The following is a 21,322-nucleotide window of genomic DNA, read 5'->3' as shown; positions in this document are numbered from 1 at the left end:
CGACCTGAAAAGATTCACCAACTATGACGTATATTGTGATATTGGCACCTTATAACCCTATAAAAAAAAACGAGAGCGAAACTCGTCCTATCCTATCAGACTTCTGCCCTTGGGCTTGAACTCTTTAACTCTTATCGTTCCATTCAGCCCGTAATAGACCGTTCAATTATAGTATTTGTATTTTAATATTCATTTTACTGGGCAGTGGGTACATTCCTTTTTTTTCACTGTTAATATTTTCTGTTGTTTACTAATTTTTTGTACATTTCGTTTAACTATTTTTATAAATAAGTCGCTAAGCCTTTCGTCAAATTTATTCAAAACGTCAGCAAAAATGAACAGTTCGTCGGTTTTAAGAAAACACAGTCTTAAGGTGGGTTACACATTTTACAAATAATTTGTACAGCAAACCAAATTGGTAACACACGCTGTACTGGCTTATTTAACCTACAGAAGGTCAAATCTAACACATCAAATAAAATAATATAGCTTTATATTGAATTATAATTTGAAAATTTTCAATTTTTTAGTAAAATGAAAAAAGCGTTTAATTTTAGCCTTCGGCATAAATGTTCAACTAATGTTAAATTGATACCAATTGTAGTAATAGTTCAATCTTGTAAAATTTATAGTACTGTAAAATTTTCCTTTTAATTTATTTACTATTTTGATTTAATAATTACTTATAATTTTCACTAAATAATAAATATTTATTTAATATAATACCCATAAGTATCTTTTAATTAATTAAATGTAATAATTTATAATTTTTCTGTTTATTTAAGTTAAATAATAAAATCAATTAAAAAATTGTGTATAATTATTGTGTTAGGTAATATTGGTATTAAATATAAACAATAGTATTGTAGTATTAATATGCACCTAAGCGTTTTTGAAAGAAAATGATTAGCACTTAAAAAGCATTATTAATAATTTCTGATTAATTTTAATTACCTATGTAGTTCTTAAAGTTATAATTTTATAGTTGGTAAAATATTAGTATCAAATGTATTTAAATTTCCTGTTTCTATGAAAAAGATTTGATATGTACATAATTATGTATATTATTCCAATTTTTTTTATTTTATTCCTAATATCAATTTTCCAATTCTAAATAGGTAATAATATATTTTATTTTTCTTTACCCAAATTGTTGTGCTGCATAATTATTGGCGGCTGAGTATTTTAATGTGAATTCAACAGTAGCTATTGTTGTGTTTTAATTTTCGGCATTAATTTTTGAATACTAGTTATTATTATATATATTTATGAGTACTTATTAAGAAGGTACTTTTTAATAGTTATGTAGTGTTTAAGTAGCTATTCACTATATTAGTAAAACTATGTATTGACTATTAAATATACAAATAAATTCTAAGTATTCTATTTAAATTACCTTGCAGAATACATCAATCCAGATTTTTGTAAAAGTGGTAACAATTTCCAATGGACAATGAGTTATAACTTAATAATATCTATTTTTGGATTCAACTATTAACTTATAAATATTCAGCGTCTGAATATTATGATCAACTAAAAAGTATTTAAAATTTTTTTTAATATATTTTGTGTACCTTGTCCTAAACCTACATTCTTTATTACATCTGCATCAATTACCCATTTTAGTGTTAATTTGTTTCCTGAAAAAACAGAAACCCACCCTTTAAATTTAGTAACTTGTAAGTTATAATAAATATATTATTTATAATTTATGATTGCTTAAAAAGATACATTGTGTTTTTATTTTTATTTATATTAGTAATTTTAATGATTTTTATATTGACTTATTAGTTACTAACTTACTGTTATTACATATCTTGAATTTATAATTAACCGTATGAATGAATAGATTTTTAGAGTAGTTAATGATTAATGGTTTTAAAAAAAAAATGTCAAATTATTTCTAGAAATAACATTTAAAAAAATACTTTCAATAACATTTGTAAGCCATCACGCCAAGAATAATTATCAACCATTAATGGCTCTATTAAACATTGATTAGGTACATAGTAACAAAATATTTTGGTGGAGAGCTCAGTGGTGCAATCCACAACCAGGGGTGCATCTTAGATGTTTGAATACAACCTTGGACAGTATATTTTATGAACTTATCACCATTGGAAAAATTTAGGGAACCCTCTAACACTGTATATTCCAAAGCAGATGATTTTTTAATTTCTATGTCATAGTTAGTATTAATGGTTACAATTTATATTTATGCAAGTTATTTAATAAATAAATTAGGTACAATTGATTTATAAATGATTACTTACGATTAACATTTTGAAATATCTTAATTAGTAATTTTTAATGATTTGAAATACTATTTACTAGGTATTAAATAAAAAAAAATGTGTTACAGAATATAGTATAACTTTGAATTTACCAAGCAATATTTGTAAAGTCATATCATATTGAATAATACAATAATTAATTTTTTAATACCTATGGTATAAGTGCAAGTTTATTGCATCAGTTCGTTTCCTTTTAAGTTTTTTGTATCATTTTGTATTATTATTTTAGAATTTTATAATCATAAAATTTGAGCAGTTAAGGTGTTTGAGTGTTGTGACTAATCTAGATATTTACCTGGTTTTTAATTTTTTTTTTACAAGTTTTTACATTAATGTTTTGTTGTTTACAGAATGTGTTGTCTATCTTAGAGAGTCGTTTCTTTTCAAGCTCGTCAGAAGCAACTTTTGAAACCAAGGTACAAAAAAATTTTATGTTTATTTGATATAAGTTGATATTTAAAAAAATATATATTGTTATGTGTATTTTAAAATTTTATAGCCATTTAAGTTGCACAAACTTGAAAATGGTCCGAGTACAACTGTCTCATTATCTTCAGAAGATGCCATTAAATATTATAAACAAATGCAAACTATTCGACGAATAGAAACAGCTGCAGGTAATTTGTACAAAGAAAAAATAGTTCGAGGTTTTTGTCATCTTTACTCTGGACAGGTAATTTAATAATTACTTAAAAATATCTAGTTTTTTTTACACTACTACTATATCTACTTAATTTAGATTATATGCCGATTTAAAACTATATTTTATAATTTAGGTATTGTTTAGGTAATTGTTTGCATAATTAGTAAATATTTGCATGTTTTTTTCTAGGAAGCATGTGCCGTGGGAATGAAAGCTATGTTTCGTGATACAGATTCAATAATTACAGCATATCGTGCTCATGGTTGGACATATCTTATGGGTGTTGATCCTTTTGGTGTGTTAGCAGAATTAACTGGGCGTAAAAGTGGTAATGCTCGTGGTAAAGGTGGTTCTATGCATATGTATGCTAAAAACTTTTATGGAGGCAACGGTATTGTTGGAGCACAGGTAAACATATTATTTTGTTTTTCTTAGGGTTAAAATTTAAGTAATATTGATATTGTTATGTAAAACACTTTGTAATTTTATAAAATCAATTTAACAATTATTCTATTTTTAGGTACCACTTGGTGCTGGCATAGCATTTGCTGCTAAATATTTAGGAACTGGTGGTGTTTGTTTTACCTTGTATGGTGATGGAGCTGCTAATCAAGGACAAGTATTTGAGGCTTACAATATGTCAAAATTGTGGGATGTACCTGTTGTTTACGTTTGTGAAAATAATGGCTATGGCATGGGAACTAGCTCTGAACGTGCATCTGCTAGCACTGAATATTATACACGAGGAGATTATATTCCTGGTATCTGGGTGGACGGTATGGATGTTTTGGCTGTCAGAGAAGCTGCTCGTTTTGCCATAGATTATTGTTCTAGTGGTAAAGGGCCACTAGTTTTGGAAACAGCAACTTACAGATATTCTGGACACTCTATGTCTGATCCAGGAACATCTTATAGAACTCGTGATGAAATTCAAGAAGTGAGACAAACAAGAGATCCGATAACATCCTTCAAAGAAAAAATCATAGGAGCTAATTTAGTTAATATTGATGAATTAAAGGTAAATTTATATATTTAAACTTAGTTAGTATATTAAATAGTAATAAACTTTTCTCAAAAGCAATTTTGTAAATTTTTAATAGAGTTTATATTAGTAGTATTGAATTTTTTTGTCTCGATAATTATACTAGTTTAAGTATAATGATCTACTGACTAAAGTATATTTAGAGTATTGATTTAATTATATGAAATTTAAAATTATTTTTAAAAATATGTGTAATTTTTATCAAAATTATCATGGGTAACTAATTTTACATATTGTCTATATCATAGAGTAATACTCTAAAGCAGTGATTCTTAACTTTTTTTAGATCATAGACCCTTGATGAAAATTTTTTGAGATATCGTGGACCTCCTTTTCTAATTTTTTTCAAATACTTTTTTTTACATCTCATGTTATCATAACTAAAATTATAATAATTATCTTATATTACAAATTACATAATTAGACATAACAAAACATACACATTTATAATTATATCTTGTCTTATATCGACATATCACGTATATGTTAATGTGTTGAGGCTGTCGCTGACTCCGACATGAGTATCACAGATTATGCTGCGAACCACAGGTGAAGAAGCGCTTCTCTAGAGTGTTATTCTATGATCTATATCAGTGTTTTCCAAATTTTTTTCCTGCCGGACCCTCTAGAGATAGTAAAAATGATTGCGGACCCCTTTAACAAAAATAAAATTTTTATATAAACTATATGGTACATAGTATTTTCAATTTACGTTCACGGACCTCCTCCAGTACACGGTCCACAATTTGGGAAACGCTGATCTTTATTGATCAAATATATTTTCACAAACACATAAAATAATCTATGCATGTTATAAAAACATTTTTAGCTTAACTATTTGAGATTAAACATTAGGGTTGATTGTTTAATGTAATTTTTAAGTGAATTATTTAGCACTGAATTTTCTAATGGTGTTGTTTAGTACATTAGTTATACTATATGTCCATATGTATTTATTTATTTTAATTATTTATTTTTTTTAGCAAATTGATAAAGAAATTAAAGCTCAAATTGACGATGCCGTGAAAAAAGCAAAAGCAGATACAGAAATTCCATTATCTGAACTTGCGGGTGATATCTATTCAAAACCACTTGAGACCATAGTTAGAGGAGTAAGTCCATTCCAGAAATTGGAACACATCAGAATTGGACCAGCTGTAAATTTAAATTAAAATTCAAAAAATATATTTATGTATAATTCTTAAAGTTCAAACTGCATATTTACTAAAATTTTAACTCCATTTATTAAATTCATAATTATTTGTTAGTTATGTTTATGTATGGATTAGATCCTCTAAAACGCTTTATTATTCAATTTTACAGTTTCACTTCTAGTAAAAGGGGAAAAAATATATTTTTGTTAGAAAATAAAAATGATAAATATTTATTTTCCTTAAAAACATTCTGATGATATTTAAAATTAAAATGTATATTAGAGCAATACATAGTTGTATCTATTTGTTAATAAATAAATGTGATTATTAATTATTATTTATTATTAAAGGTCGAGTGTTCATGCGTCAAAGACTTAAATATATGCTTTAAAAATTTTTAAAAATATTTAAAGAATGTAAGATCAAAAATTTTCTGTTTGAAAAACCACTTCAAGCCATATAAAAGCTTTAAAAGCTTTAAATATGTACTCTTAAAAATCAAAAATGTTTTTTTCTAAATCTATTTTTCTCGTATATCGGCGATTTTACCGAACCGCACACCACCATGCGAACCGCCCCACTTTTAATTCCTTTCCACACTGATACTGCGAATCGGCTCATTCGGCTTCTTGGCACTTCCGGTTTGTGACAGCTCGTCGAATTGTTAGACGAAATCTTAACCTCTGTTATTGTGCTTTTGGTTGGAATCTCTACAGCTTCTTCAGGTGAATTAGATGCGAAGTGCACCAGCGCCACCTATATAATATGGCATACGAATTTGTAGCAGACCAAAGAATTCTATTATTATAGTTAGTATAAGTTTTTTTAAGTAATAAAAATATAGTTAACTATACCTATATGGTAAAACACCATTACTATTATAGTACATGTTATATTTAAATAGGTAGTAAATACGAACAGTGGCCCATCGGGAATTTTCCGCGTTTCTCGGTAGCACAATCATTCACTGTACAGAATTATTTATGTTTTTTATGAATAATATTGCGAATATCTATTATGCTTGCAATTAACACTGAGATTATTTCAATATTGTAGCTTGCTCGGTACTTAAATGTAAAAGATGCAGTCCCTTCCATTCCTGAAACCCGTCCAGACATCTTGAAAAAAAAAATAGCGTTGTGACCTTCTTGAATAACTAACTTCATTCAAACAGTTATCAGACTTGGATTCACAACTGGTAAAAAAAAAATTAAAAGTTAATTAAAGAGAGTCTTTAATGGATGACTTACAAATGCTCTTTCATCAAGGCTTATCACGAAAATATTATGTTTAATACTTTTTTTATTATTTTAGATCATTAATGTATACTACCTATGTATATTAATGCATTATATATCCCTACACTTTACATAGTAATGTATAGGTGTTAATATTATGCAAATAATGAAAAAAAATGTATGTATTTTTGTATTTATATTAACATAAAAACCAGCTAAAATACGCATTTACTTTTTTTACGTAGGTGGGAAAAATTGCGAGGATGAGCCATATACGAGTTGCAAAGTTTTAATAGTTATTTTTTTCACAACTATAATTTTTATGACATATTTATCAACTAATCAATATAACTAGCGACTTAACCGTGATTTTTTTTACTACATTATTAAATGTATATTATAAGCTTAACGAGCTATTTTTCATCACGAAACAGTAAAATAGTTAGGTGGGTAATAAAGTTAATTTTGAATTTTGAACGGAGTGATTGTTTTTACATTGATGACATCTTTGTGTGTCTGAAGACACTTTTTATTTATTTAGTAGAAAAAATGTTTCCATATTGTGGTTCGTTTTTGGTAACGAATCGAATCTACTGGGGTATATGGGGTAAATTTCCTCGTACTTTTTCTAATAATCTGTGATCACCAGTGACGTATGCAGAATTCATTTATGGGCGGGAGGGAGGAGGTTACTATATATATATAATCGTGTTAATGTTAATTAACAACTATATTAGATGTAATATTACATAAAATAAATCATTATTAATGTTTTACCTATAGAAGGGGGGTAGTAGGTTAGACTCGTAACCCTTCATCGGTACGCCACTGGTAATCAAAGAAATATTTACGCAGTTTTTAAAAAATAATTTTGTTATAATTCAAAAACGAATAGTCTAAATTATATTTTAGATACCAAGACATTTTCGTTAATTATTTATACTACCATTTATGTATATAGTTTAATTTTAAAAATATTCGATTACTTTTGTTTTATTTGTATAAAAATTTCAATTTTTAGATTTAAAAAAAAAAAAATTGATTTTAGTCATATTTTTATAAGTATTATTGAAATTAATTTGAAACTTCGTTTTATATTGCTCCATTTTTATTTACTACACACAATTACAATTATTTCAAAATATAAATATTAAACCATTGATTAAACTATGATGTATGTTGTTCACAATTCACATGTGTTCTTCGATAGTATTTCAATACTAATATACTAAAACCATAGTTTTGACTTATATCTAAGTTAATAACAGCTTTAATGTATATATAATATTAATATTATTTTATATGAACTAGATTATAGTCGTAATTAGTACTAATAGATGTGTATATTACATTATAATAATTATTATATAATATGATTTACGATTTGTGTTTAGTAAACACTTGTTTAATAGCAGAATAATTATGTATATTATTCTTAGAAATATATAGGTCAGAAGACAGCAGTCTTCACTCAGAATGGTTTTCGTATAATATAATGATTTACAATTGAATTCAAATTTAAAACATTCATTACAATGACCCACTTCTCACTCTCTTTCATTGATGTTTAAAATCAATTTATCTAATTATTCTAATTGACCTAGGTATACTAAATGACGAAGTTCACTCACCATCAGGCCAACACTTACCTATCATACCGGCTTCTGCGGTTTTTCGAGGAATCAATAGATAATTAGCAATTTTTACGTTTGAGTAGATGGACTGGACTCATCATCGTAGCTGATGTCGATTTGCATCTATAGGAGATAACGCATATTATAGAAGTTATATTGGGAATTATGATTTACGGTGATTTGTATTCGTACTTTAATACTTTAAGGTACAACAAAATAACTTTTTTCGATATTTCAGTCAAAAATTAATAAAACCCGCCGAATATATTAGGTACCTTTATCTACGTATTAAATAATAGTTAAATTATGTGTTTGAAACTTTTTCTGAATAACATACTATGTTTATTGATTATTATATTAAAGTTTAATCACGGAATTAGAATAACAATGTTCAATAGATTTGAAAATTGAGTGCTATTTATCGGATTTAGACATCAATTGTAAATTATTCAAAATCTCATAACGGCTTATTTTCGATTTGATTATTTCAGTTGATAGATACAACATAAACCTAAGGTTGAGCATAATATGGGTATATAACTGCGGTCTAATAATTTGTTTTATAGTTAATATTATAAATTTATAAAGCACTATGTACAGGTCTATAAATATAATATATAAAACTATATAAGTAGGTGAATAATTTTCGTAATATTATAAGACGGTATAGAAATGAAGTCTAACGACCATATATTAGAAGATAAATTTTAATGGACTACCGGAGGTACCAGTTGAGAATTCATTCCAATGTATTTGGTACGTTATAATAAGGTAAAAGTATAGTGATATGTTCTATATTGGTAACATTTATTCTATATAGTTTTAACTTGCAGTGAGTAACCTGGGTTTTATATTTTGCATTCGATCCAAGAGAATGTACTGAACTTAGAAATTTACGAATTGACCTTGATATGTACTCAAATCAGTAAACATCGTACTAACGGTTATAATTTGTATGTAAGTATTATATATAGTATTTGTACTATAACTATATATAAGTGTGTAATATGTTAATGTGTATTGTGTATATCGAATTATCGCCTACACAATAAAATAAAAATGCACACAATTTAAAGCATAATTTTTATATCTAAATGAATTCTAATTTAAATTTTTTATCATCGATTTGTGTATCAAAAAAAAAAAAAAAATAAAAAATAAAAAAAATAAGTCTATTAAAATATATATATTATGTGGAAAAATAAATGTATCAATAACCATTGCAATTCCGTGTTATGCATTTGTGTTCAGATATTTTCATCTTAAATTTCACAACTTACGTACATTTTTGTTTACACAAAAGTATCGTAAAGATATAATTTCAATAAATAATTTTTAATTATTCATTATAACCTATAAAATAAAACGGAATGTAAATAAGGTACTACTTACATTAATTATTATTACGTGTTAATAAAATCATCATGACAATTTGACGTTTATTTTGCACCATTTATTTTATAGTCGTGTTAGTATAATTATTATAATACATCCTTAGAAATCTAAGTTGATCTTGATCGTTTCCATTCTAAACCATTTTTCTTCGTAAATAGGAGAATTTTATTGGTTTATCATTGAATTCAAGTTTAAAACATCTATTTAATCGATTTATTCAATAACGAGATAGGTGCTCACATTTATGTTACACCTACTATACAAGTGCACAACAGAAGAAGTTGCATAATTCTATATTATTTAAAAATAACTATTTAAGAGCATTGTGTAAAGAATTCTTTGAACATTTATTGATTAGAAAAATGTCCAGACATATTGTTCATTTTCTATAAATAAACGAGTTCACTAAAACAATTTAATATAGTTTTTTTTGATTTAGTTTAGAAAAAGATATGAAGTTGGGTAGGTACCTACTATTGTTTTTTTTTTTTTAAAGAAATAATTTTTATAAATTGTTGAGTGAATCGTGAACCTATACCTGAAAACAAGGGAGGATTTACACAAATAATGCCAAAGATAATATTTTACTTCATACTTAGATTTTAATTTATTAAAAAGATTTATACTTTACTGTATGGTGTAAAACTTAATTTTAACTTTTGATTTTTTTTTAACAAGTATCTAGGTAATAAACTATTTTAATTTATCTTACAAGTTACAGAAAACTTAAATATCAGTAATTTTCAAATAATATTCTGTACCAATAATTATTATACACAGGAGATAAAAATAAAATTAGAGATACCTATAATGGTTGATAATAATTGTATTTGGATACATTTTACGTAAAAGTAAGACGTTAATGATTTTGAATAGAAATAATCGCAATCCAAAGGATTATATTACTTGTATAGGTATGCTTACAATAATATAGGTATTTAACTTGTAAATTATTAGTTTTTAGAATTACGTGTGAGTTCGCCAAAGTTATCCAAATTCCAAGTTACCCAAGACCTAATTCAACTTTTATTAGTAAGTAACCTTGTAGGTATACAACTAAAAAATGATTCATTTTACACTTAAGTACTTTACTACCATAATAGTTACAATAAATAAAATCAGGAGATTTTCAAATACCAAGATTTATCATTGTGTTTATCAATCAAGAGTGGGATAAATCTATGTATAATAATATTATTCAACTCTTTATTTAACTCTCTTTTATCAAGTTGATCCAATGTAAACCAGTTAATATTTCCTAGCATTCAGTTTTTTAATACGTAATATTCGGATGTTTATTATTACCTATATAACCGTCACTTTTGTGTATAATATTACGTATAACTATATCAATCTCTCCATTTGTTTGTTTATAAGAAACTCATTATTGGATAATTTCGAGCTTCGACTAAAAATTCTAGGACATTTGGTAAAAGTGAGGAATTCCCATTATCCTGCAAGATCAGTTGTTGTGGGTTGGGTTTAGGTTTTACCGGTGTCCCGGAGTTCGCGTAATATTGCAATGATATGTATATTATATTATGTGTATTTTGCAGGCATACAGTCCTTATATTTTATTGTACGTATTTGTACGTCATGTTTTTTAAAAAAAAAAAACCAACGGTAAAATAAATACTAATACGGTTGAGATAATATAATATTATCTATGTTTGTTTTAAATAATAATCACAAGTCGCATATACGATGCATATTGCATGTAGTTCTATCTGATTATTATTCTTGTATTACAGACAGGTATGGGTGCTCGTCACGTATAAACATTTACATTTTAAATAATATGGCAACTGTTCCCTCATCATCAAGATATACAAGATACTGTACACAAGATAGGTACTAGATAGTGTACACGATCATAATATTATTACGTCATTGGAAAAACACGGTACGCTTTGCCTCGCCGTATACCTACCTATTACAAATTATTTACGCGTATGGCTGTTGTATTTGATTTACAGCATCTACTTTATAATATTCACGTAAGTCAGCCGTTTGTTTTCGTTGAACAATATACGTTCAAAATTTTATGCAAATTGAATAGGTAACATTTTTTTACAGATGTATGTATAACAAATTTATGAATAATAAATGTTTTGTAAATAAACGCGTTTTATGAAGATCTATAATATACCTAAAATTATACAAATAAGTGTTTGATACACATAGTTTATCACGTCATTATATATTCATTATTCATAAATACATTATAGTAAATAATAATTATTCGCGTACACAATATAATATAATATCTGCATATTATACATAATACTATTTTTGAATTAGATTTTTAAACTTGAATACATTTCTAAAACAAATATTTCTAATTTAACTAACTTAACATCCGGGGCCAGAAATTGTGTTCAATAAGTATGCATATAGAATCTCAATCTGCCGAAACATATGTGGCGGGGCTTTCTCTCATATTCCTTTCTCACTATTATATCCATTGGTATTTACTTATAACTCAATGTTATTACAAAATAGAAAATAAAAAATAGCTATTATTATTCGTTAAAATTAAAATGCGAAAAGCTTAAGACACTTTAAACTTAAAATTCTTTAGCTTAATTTTCAAATTAAGAAATTCAGAGTAATTTATTCTATTAATCTAATTATTTTTGAGAATTACAATATTCAATTAAAATTAAATTATAAGAACTTTTTGTTGCCCGTTAAAACTTTTTAATTAGAAAATTTCACAGTTTAAAATGTACTTAGAAATCCGATAAATAAAAAAAAAATTAAAATCTGCTTAATTAATTAAAATTTTTAAAATATAAAAGATTATCATTTTTCAAAAAAGAAAAAGCTTATAATTTTATATTTATATTAAGTTAAAAAAACATTCGTGAAACTTTAATTTATCGAATTTATGGCGATCAGCTGTATACCTCGTGCATTCCATGGCTTTATGCATGTAATTTTTACTTCAATTATTCAATTAAAAGCGTAATTCTAGTTAACAGTGTCCTAATTTGCAGTCCGTACAGCTTTGTTACACGAGTATTAATAATACATTAATTATAATGATATTTTAATAATAATTTAACTATGAGATTATATATGATATGAATGGTAATATTTTTCCAGAAAATAATAATTATTAGCAATGTGTTCCATTGTTTTTGTGACCATAATAGCAATTCCGTAAAAATAATTTTGACTTTTGACATTTTCTTATAGTGGATAATAGCAGTATATTAAAATCGTATAATTTACGATATTACGAATGATTATTTTAAATTAGCATAAAGGTAGGTAATAATACCTAGATGAACAGACAACAAATAAATATACATCTGTGAATATCAAAATATAATTATCTTGTGAGTATTTTTATTATTATTTTTAAACAATTGTTTTAGTGAGGACATAGGAATCATTCGTGTTTTTCCGATGACGTTTACCATGCCCATAAAAATAATAATGCATACTATAAATTATATGGATCAGGTATTTGTGTTTACTGTAGACCACTACAACTGTTATATTAAACAGTAGATTTGTAACTATAAATGTGGGAGGGGATTTGAGACGTACTTTCCTACCTACCTACTCACCTACCATTCTAGACAATATAACGTATAAATAATTCTCTCCGCTAAATATCAGTTCACAAATCTTAACCCGCCAGTGGTCAATGTTTAGTGTTTACCGCTCAGAATTACGTCGCAGTAAATAGTTGTTGTACTTATTCAAGAAGTGTAAAACAAGTGCTCAATATTTTATAAAATCACAATTTCAAACTTATAATTTTTTAAGTATTTATTACTTATTTAAAGGACTTGCTGAGCCAATCTACTGAAAAATGGTAAATATTGTTTTTATTCTAACAAATACGGCAATGTAGTTAAATTACCTATATATTGAGTTCAATATTATCATATTCGATTGAGACGAGTTAAGAAAGGAATGTATTTTTTATTTAATTTTTGATAATTCTATTTCTCTGTTAACTTTTAATATTAATTAAAATTTAATTTTGGTTGATAATTTAGGTATTGAGACATAATATTTGTTAGTATCTATATTAACTATATAGCTTAAATAAAATAAATATTTATGCTATTTCAAACGAATACCTTTAAGTAACTATACAATAACAAGTTTAAACGATTATTATCTTTATCTAAAGTATTCAAAAGTTATTACAAATTATAATTAAATGTCGTTTTAAAATTTTTATTTATGATTTTTTCTTCAAATAAATACTTAATAACTATTACAGAACAATAATAAATATAGTTATAGTATTTATTTTTAAAGAAAATGTCGTTAGGTCAAACTATTAATTTTGGTTGTTTAATGTTTAATACATCAGGTAGGTATATACATTATATCCATAACAAAATTCTTTCATGATTCGTGAAGATAAATTATATTGATTATGTTTAAGATTGTAATGAGGAGTGAAGCAACGAGTAAATACCTAATGTTCATAATAAAAGTGAAATCAGAATAGAACTTTGATAGTATAATATTTAAATAGTACTAAAAGGTTGATGTCAATAATTGTGCGCTGTAGAACAGGAAGGGGCAGACTCGTATGCTATATTATATTATAGGTACTATACCAAGTCGCAATAATATTATGACGAATTGATATTTGGTTAGGGAATTGTATTTAACGAAAACATTATCCGAAGAAATTAATATTTCATAATCTCACTGAACACATTATGCAGTTCATTGTTATTTGTTTGTGATTATACTGGTTGAAAATTATTAGAACACCCCCGTTACTTTTTAGCTACTTATTATATATTTATCTTTGCGGCTGTTTTTGAATCTTACGAAAAAAAATCTTCCGATTTGCATTTATTTTATCAAAAATGGTCGGTCTTAGTTGCATAAACTAATGCCATTATATTTTACCTATATAATTATGTACAAACATTATAATATTATATACTCTTATTATAACTTGGAGTTTAATTTTTTATAACTAAAATCAGAAAAAACTAATTTTTTTTTAATTGAGATCATCAAATTTACATTTTTAAGTTGTAACTTGTAATACATTAGTAAAAGATTGTTAACATTGTTAAGTTGTGGACACAATGACAAATAACCATTTAACATTTTTTCCATTGTATAAAATAAAATATTTAAAATAGAAATTCTAGTAAAATACGAAGAAATGAGGGTAATTTGGGTTCAATTTAGTTTATCTTTTTGTGATGAGTCCTTAGATAATATTACACGAATATTGGGATGTACCTACTTTTATTGGTATTAATGTATTATAGTGATTATAGGATCTGCATGTGCGGTGTACGATACAATTCCGTAATCTGTATAAAATACTTTGCAGTTATGTTGGTTGTTACCTAACGAACTAATTACAATTTGTGTGGATACCGAGGATAATATTATCATTATAGCACGCGAATTAGTCTTATACCGTTATGACTTATATGATAGTATTTGCCACAGTCTGTATTAACAGTATTTACCACCATGTTGTAGGTTTAAAGTATCAACAGTTACTTATAGTCTATTTGAAAGATTAAAGTACGCAATATTAAAATATGTTAATATTTATGTATTTTAATTATAAAATATGTGAGTAGGTTCTTCATTTACATATCTGTTTTTAAAACATAATATAAATAGTGTCAATCTTATATGGTAGGTATTATATTATACTATGCATAATAAGCTGGAGATAGAAATAAAAGGTTCACGTCATATTAATTAACTCTTTAAATTGAAGAAAAATATTTCGCAACTTTGGATAAGGATCGACGCTGGGGCTAATAAAATAAAGTTGTTAAATTAAATTCGTCTTGATTAAAATACGGCTGACCCGAACCAGTACTATTGGATATTAGTAACACCTTATACGTTACTTATCTATTATTGTTTTCTATTTTTTCAGAGTTTACTACGGTCTTCAATTGTCTTTGCAGTATTATTAACTTGCATATGTGCCCAAAAGCCATTTTATGCATCCAGCAGTAATCAGTATCCAAGCGTCTTACCCCAAAATCTACCCGCAAACAATGGAGACTTGGGCAACAGGATCGGCGAAAACTCCACTCCTGACCCATACCTGGGTTCGGAAAAGCAGCCGGTATACAACGTGGAAAAAGAGCTGGTCGACAGAATTACAAACGAGTATCCCAGGGACAAGCAACCGTTTTGGTATGTGAACGCCGCACAGCTGAACAGCATCAGATACCAACAGCAACCGGCGGCGGTACAACCTCAAACACAGCAGTTCGGCAGCTTCACACCGACGGCGACGAGGCGTCAAACATTCATTCCACAACAACAGCAGCGCAATTGACATTTTTTACTGGGAGACGTGTTCTGAGAGCGTTATGTCATAACATATAATATTATATTATCATCACAAATCTTAACGTCTCTGAATATTAGAAACTGATCCTGCAGGTAGTAGTGAAATATATATAATAATCGTATTTTCATAAGTGGTGAAAACTTATCTACACATAATATAGATCTAGGTTTTATCCATTATTTCGTAATTTAAAATATTTACGCCCACCTATTTAACTTTAATAAACTGCTAGATGTTTGCTTTTCAATATAACTTTTTATAACATATGTACCTATTATAAATAGTTGCATAGATCATTTTTGACTAACTAAACAATAGTTACTAATTTAATTATAGGTATGTATATTTTTAATTGATTTGTTGTTTACAGTTTAAATATTATATTATCGAACTCAACTGAATTACACTTTTTTTTTTGTAAATAAAAATTTCAATCTAATGAGTGTTTATCATTCAGAAAAAAAGTAAAATTATTAATATAAGATAAATATTGTCAATTAGATTAGTTATATATTTTAAAATAAGCAATATTTGCTTGGCAAATATAACTAAATTCAAAACATGTTGTATCAACGTCATTATAAAAATATTTTTAATGCCTATTATTTAATAATTTATTTTAATTGTGTACTAAATATTATTTAGTACATAATTTTTGTATAAAATAAAAAATTATTTTATCTTATTTTGTATTGTATTTTTATGCTTCAGTTATACAAACACCTAACGACAGTTTGGTTAAACGAAATACGTTTAATCATAAGAATTAACGTGAAAAATACTTTATTGTATTACGTTTTACATTTTATAATACATCTAAACGTCATTTTAATTTTTCGTTTAGCATTTACATTTCATGATGAACTTTTTATAAAGGAAGCTTACTTCTTAAATCTTAAGACTAACTTTTTTTATTTATTTTTTTAAATTTTCCTAAATTTAGTTTTTAAGAACTAATAGTTTAATTTGTATAAATTTAATACATATATAAACAAAAAAAAATAATGAAAAAATTGATATAAAGTAAAATTAAGGACAAGGTCATATCTGTTTTCAGAAGTTTTTTATTCGATAACAAGATCAAAGCGGTACATTGAACTATTTTTTCAAATAACAACTTTCTTCTAAAATGCGTAGGTACTTACTTTATATACGTACTTTTACTGAAAAATAAATATTACTGTTCTAAACCACTCAGTCCGAGGAAAAAAAAACAAAATTTTCATTACAAAGTAGAAAACATTTAACTGAGTAATATCGATTTTATTTTAACAATATCATTGATACGAAAAAATATGCTATTTTTTAAAAACATGTTATTTTTATTATTTTTAAACTTGATTAAATGTTTTCGTAAATGTAATATCGAAAAATAAAAACAATATTTTACCACAAAGAAGTTCTCATATTTCTTTGGGGAAAGTTTAGTTATTTTTAAATATTGATAATCATAACCTTTTTGTAGATTCTTTCCCTCACGTGAAACCAAAATACTGTATACATTTTCATGATAAAGCAATAAATATCTATCCCATTGATAAAACTAATTGTGGACGACTAAAGAGTTTGAAATTTGTGTCATTTGAATATTTAAATGTTTGATAACAACAAAATGTTTACCTACATACTAAATTTAATTTTAATTGTGTATAGTATTATTAATATTATAATTGAACCCATACGTGATGCTCTTATATCATCCATATTTTACAAAATACAAGGTCATTTTTAACATTATAAAACGATTAATGTTTACAGTAAACCGGAGAAATTACTGATTTGTTTGTACCAAAGTTCATTACATTTTTTTGTACTTTAAACAATATATCATGTGAACACCAGGGGATCTATTTTCTTTGTTTTAACATATAGATATATGTTTGAAGGACGTGCACAACTTATTTTCTTACTGATTTCGTATTACAGTATCTAGGTTGCCCCTAGCAACAGTAGCACCAATACATTAATAAATAATATAATTAAGTTACCATCTCAACCTCGGTGATAAATTTTTTTTTTAATCATAATAAGCATGTTTTCATATGTGTTAGTTTTGTTATTAATAGTTAAGTTTTTTGGTATTTTTAAAATAATTATCCAGGAATTATAGGGAGTTCTACGTATTTTAATTTTATTATTGTCTCATCGAACCTTACAGCGCTTAAGAATTATTCAAAAATATTTTTCCATAAAATTATAGTTTTATTGATCTTAGATAAAATGGACCAAATCTGAGACCATGGGTATGGACTATAATGGGGAAGAGGGGGGAAATTTAGACCTAAAAAGTTATTGAAAACTTCCCACTATCCAGAGTACCTATATTAAATATTTATTATTTGACATCAATTGTATCTCAGAGCATAATATTAGTATAAAACATTTTGTTTTTATATTTTACTAATCTAGATAATTTTGAAATATTAATAATTACAATTTACAAAACTATTTATTTTAATTATATTAAAATTAATCCAAATATTTTAAGAATTTCACCGTGTGTAGTAAATATAGAATTCTACGTTTAAATAAATAATACGTTATAATATAGTTGTGAATTGTTTTAATAGTAATATATTTTTTTAAATTACAACAAGATAACTAAAATTATTATTTTTTGGTTAGATATCTAGTTATGTAACAATTATAACTATATTATTAAATTAACTATTAATAGATTGTGTGTATTTTAATATTCAGTAAATTAAACATTATTTGTGTTTAGTACAAAATTTGATGCTGAAATTAGAAAAATAAAAAAGTGTACCTCAGCATTAAAAATCTTAAAAATTTATTTGAAACTATTGAACTCGGCCTATTTGGCGAGGAGTGGATCAATCCTCACTCTTGCCTTATCTCCAGCCCTTATTTCGCAAAAAAATAATTACAATAATTAACCAATAACAACCGCTAAGTGTGGTTTCGAATTGCTTTGAACAATAGTCATAACTTATCTATTCATATTTTAACACGATTTTAGTTAATTAAAAATTCATAAATTTATAATTTTTTTAATTAAAATTTAATTATATGCCATAGTTGTTATGTATAAACGTATAGTTATGTTGTATTATAATAATAATAATTTGTATAATATATCAAATATCAATACATTAAATGGAATTTGAGTGTATTATTCAATATAAAATTTATTATTCGAAATAAAAATATATTTTATTAAATATTTTGTCTAAAAGAACGTACCTACCGTTGTGATAACGGTATTTTTATTTATTGAAACGGGGTGTTACAATAAATAAAAAAATATGTATTAGGGGAGTTTTAAAATAAAACATTTAGATAAGCTTTATTTGCAGAAACTATAACACTACGAGGAGTAAGTGATTGTTTTGATTTGGATAAAGTTGTATGAAAAAAAGTTCCAAATATTTATGACTGATTATTTTATTGTTATCTAATTGGTTATAATAATTTATTTTTGTATGGTTACAATATTCTAAAACGTACTAATACATTTTTATCTATAGAAGTATAAGCACACAGGATCGGACTGGACATAAATTTCATTTATAGATTGCGGAATTATACAGTTGGAAAATGTATCAAAACAGCTATAAGTATATTCAGTGTTGTCATATTTAATAACTATATTATACCATTATGTTATTTGACTATTCATGGTATTGTGTATAGTGTACTAAATAATTTGAAGAGACTGCGTCAAAGTTAAAGCAAAATAACAATTAACAACAATATCTAGTGAAAATGGTTTGTGTGAAGGTATGACTTAGATATCTGCTGCTTATATTTGCGTTTTGATGAATATTTAAAAGAATTCAATATACATTTTCTACGAATTAGTTTTATACTATTTTCAGTTTATTTTCTATCAGAGGGTAACTATACTTATTAAATTATTTTTTTATTTTTGTAGTACTTAATACTGGGTATTATATGCGTCATAAATAATGGAGATTTATAAGTTTTAAATAGATGTTTTTTAAAAAATGGCCTCGTAAAAAGATATTAAACAAATTCAAAATCGGAAAAAATTCAAATCATTAGTTGAAAAATATTTTTTGTAAGTTATGAACAAATTTTATATTCTGATGGATGACAATAAATTGTGATGTTTTTATATAATGGAAATGGTCAAATTTATTTGTATTACATAGCCTTTATAAATACGTAATGCGCGTGCATAAGCTTCTGTTGAATATTATTATCGATTGTAGGTGGTAAGACTTATATATTTATGACTATAAATTAATTAATTTTAAGTTAAAAAAAAATCTTGTTTTTAAGTAGGTTATATAGTTAAATATTATGCTTTTAAATCGTTAATTATATTTTATAGATATATGAAATTTCGGGGAATTGAACGAGTGAAAACCTTTAAACCTTTAATAATATTATATATCAATGATTAATACATCGATTTTAGATTGATTTGCGATTGGAGTACTATAATTATGCTATGTAAATCCAGTCCGGTCCTGTTGAAAGGAAAATACACAATAAAAATTGTATTATTTTATATATAGAGAGTATAAATAACAAGAAACCATTCGAAAGGTAACATCAATATCTATAAGAAATAATTGCATAGGTAAAGTTTAAAAGTTTGAATACATATAACAAATTAATATTTAACTATAGAGATAGTACAGCTGATACCAGTGGCATATTTAGGATTTCTTTAATGGAGAGGGGGGGATATAACTAAAATTTTCGATGCCAAACGTTTCAGAATTTTATAAGATTTTATTTTTATATTTTATTAAAGTGATGAATGAAAAAAAATATATAACTATAACCATATAAGTATAAGTTAAATAAAGGCTAGTCAAGGAATATATCTATCCTCCTTGTAATTATGCCACTGATAGATACTGTAATATATAAAATGTATAACACTATTTTAATATAATAACAATAATATATTATAACTACTTAATTAATATAGGGTACTTTAAGTAAGTATATTGTAAATATTAATACAATACATATCTAGATAACAACGAAGAGAGTGAAAAAAATGTTTTATAAATAATTTATTATTTAGTACAATTTACCTTTTTAAGCGTAAATGTAAAAAATAATATTATACTTATCATTATATTATAATAATACATTTTTAAAACGTTAATTTAATAAAAATTTAATAACATTTAAGTATAATAGTGAATAATAAATATACTAATCTACATAATAACAATAATAACTTATTACAATAAATACTTCAAATAGTATAAATTATGTTATAATATTCTAATGATATGTAAATTTCAAACAATTGATATGTATCGAGTTAACCATAATTTTAAATTACATTTAGGAATGATTTTACTCTGATATAATGTAATGATATGTAGTTTTTAACAATTTATTTGTATACCAAGTTAATATAATTCTTAATTAATTTAAGGATGACCTCATTGTGATAAAATGTAGTGAATGATATGTAAATGTTAAACAATTGATATGTATTAAGTTAACATTATGAATTAATTGTAAAAAATAGGAATGATGTTGTAATGATAATATTATGCTTACGTTTAATTGATAATTTTAATTTTGAAGACTTGATTAAAACCATTGGTCTCAATTATAACAGAAATATTAATAATTGATAG

The 21,322-nt window shown here is 25.5% G+C and overlaps 2 protein-coding genes across 2 annotated transcripts; both read left to right on the top strand.

The window, feature by feature from the left end:
- Nucleotides 1–113: 113 nt before the first annotated feature.
- On the top strand, nucleotides 114–5,470 carry LOC114122671 (probable pyruvate dehydrogenase E1 component subunit alpha, mitochondrial). The gene is made up of 6 exons (XM_027985406.2): nucleotides 114–373; nucleotides 2,645–2,710; nucleotides 2,794–2,967; nucleotides 3,127–3,345; nucleotides 3,458–3,955; nucleotides 4,963–5,470. Exons 1-6 carry the CDS (start codon nucleotides 335–337, stop codon nucleotides 5,149–5,151), a joined length of 1,185 nt encoding a protein of 394 aa, XP_027841207.1. The 5' UTR covers nucleotides 114–334; the 3' UTR covers nucleotides 5,152–5,470.
- A 7,555-nt stretch (nucleotides 5,471–13,025) lies between these two features.
- LOC114122660 (uncharacterized) lies at nucleotides 13,026–16,410 on the top strand. Its single transcript, XM_027985391.2, has 2 exons — nucleotides 13,026–13,229; nucleotides 15,300–16,410. The coding sequence occupies exons 1-2, from the start codon at nucleotides 13,227–13,229 to the stop codon at nucleotides 15,708–15,710; spliced, it is 414 nt and encodes a 137-aa protein (XP_027841192.1). The 5' UTR covers nucleotides 13,026–13,226; the 3' UTR covers nucleotides 15,711–16,410.
- The last annotated feature ends 4,912 nt before the right edge of the window (nucleotides 16,411–21,322 follow it).

This window comes from Aphis gossypii, chromosome 3 (assembly GCF_020184175.1).
Source record: "Aphis gossypii isolate Hap1 chromosome 3, ASM2018417v2, whole genome shotgun sequence".
In the NCBI taxonomy this organism is placed as follows: domain Eukaryota; kingdom Metazoa; phylum Arthropoda; class Insecta; order Hemiptera; family Aphididae; genus Aphis; species Aphis gossypii.
The sequence above is the reverse complement of the archived record's forward strand: the minus strand, read 5'-3'. Positions and strand labels throughout refer to the sequence as shown.

What these genes read in the sequence shown, in the direction of transcription:
- LOC114122671 (XM_027985406.2), top strand. Translation starts at nt 335, where the DNA reads ATGAACAGTTCGTCGGTTTTAAGAAAACACAGTCTTAAG. An exon ending in TAAGAAAACACAGTCTTAAG is followed by an intron (nt 374 to 2,644) that starts GTGGGTTACACA and finishes TGTTGTTTACAG; the next exon opens with AATGTGTTGTCTATCTTAGA. An exon ending in AAGCAACTTTTGAAACCAAG is followed by an intron (nt 2,711 to 2,793) that starts GTACAAAAAAAT and finishes AAAATTTTATAG; the next exon opens with CCATTTAAGTTGCACAAACT.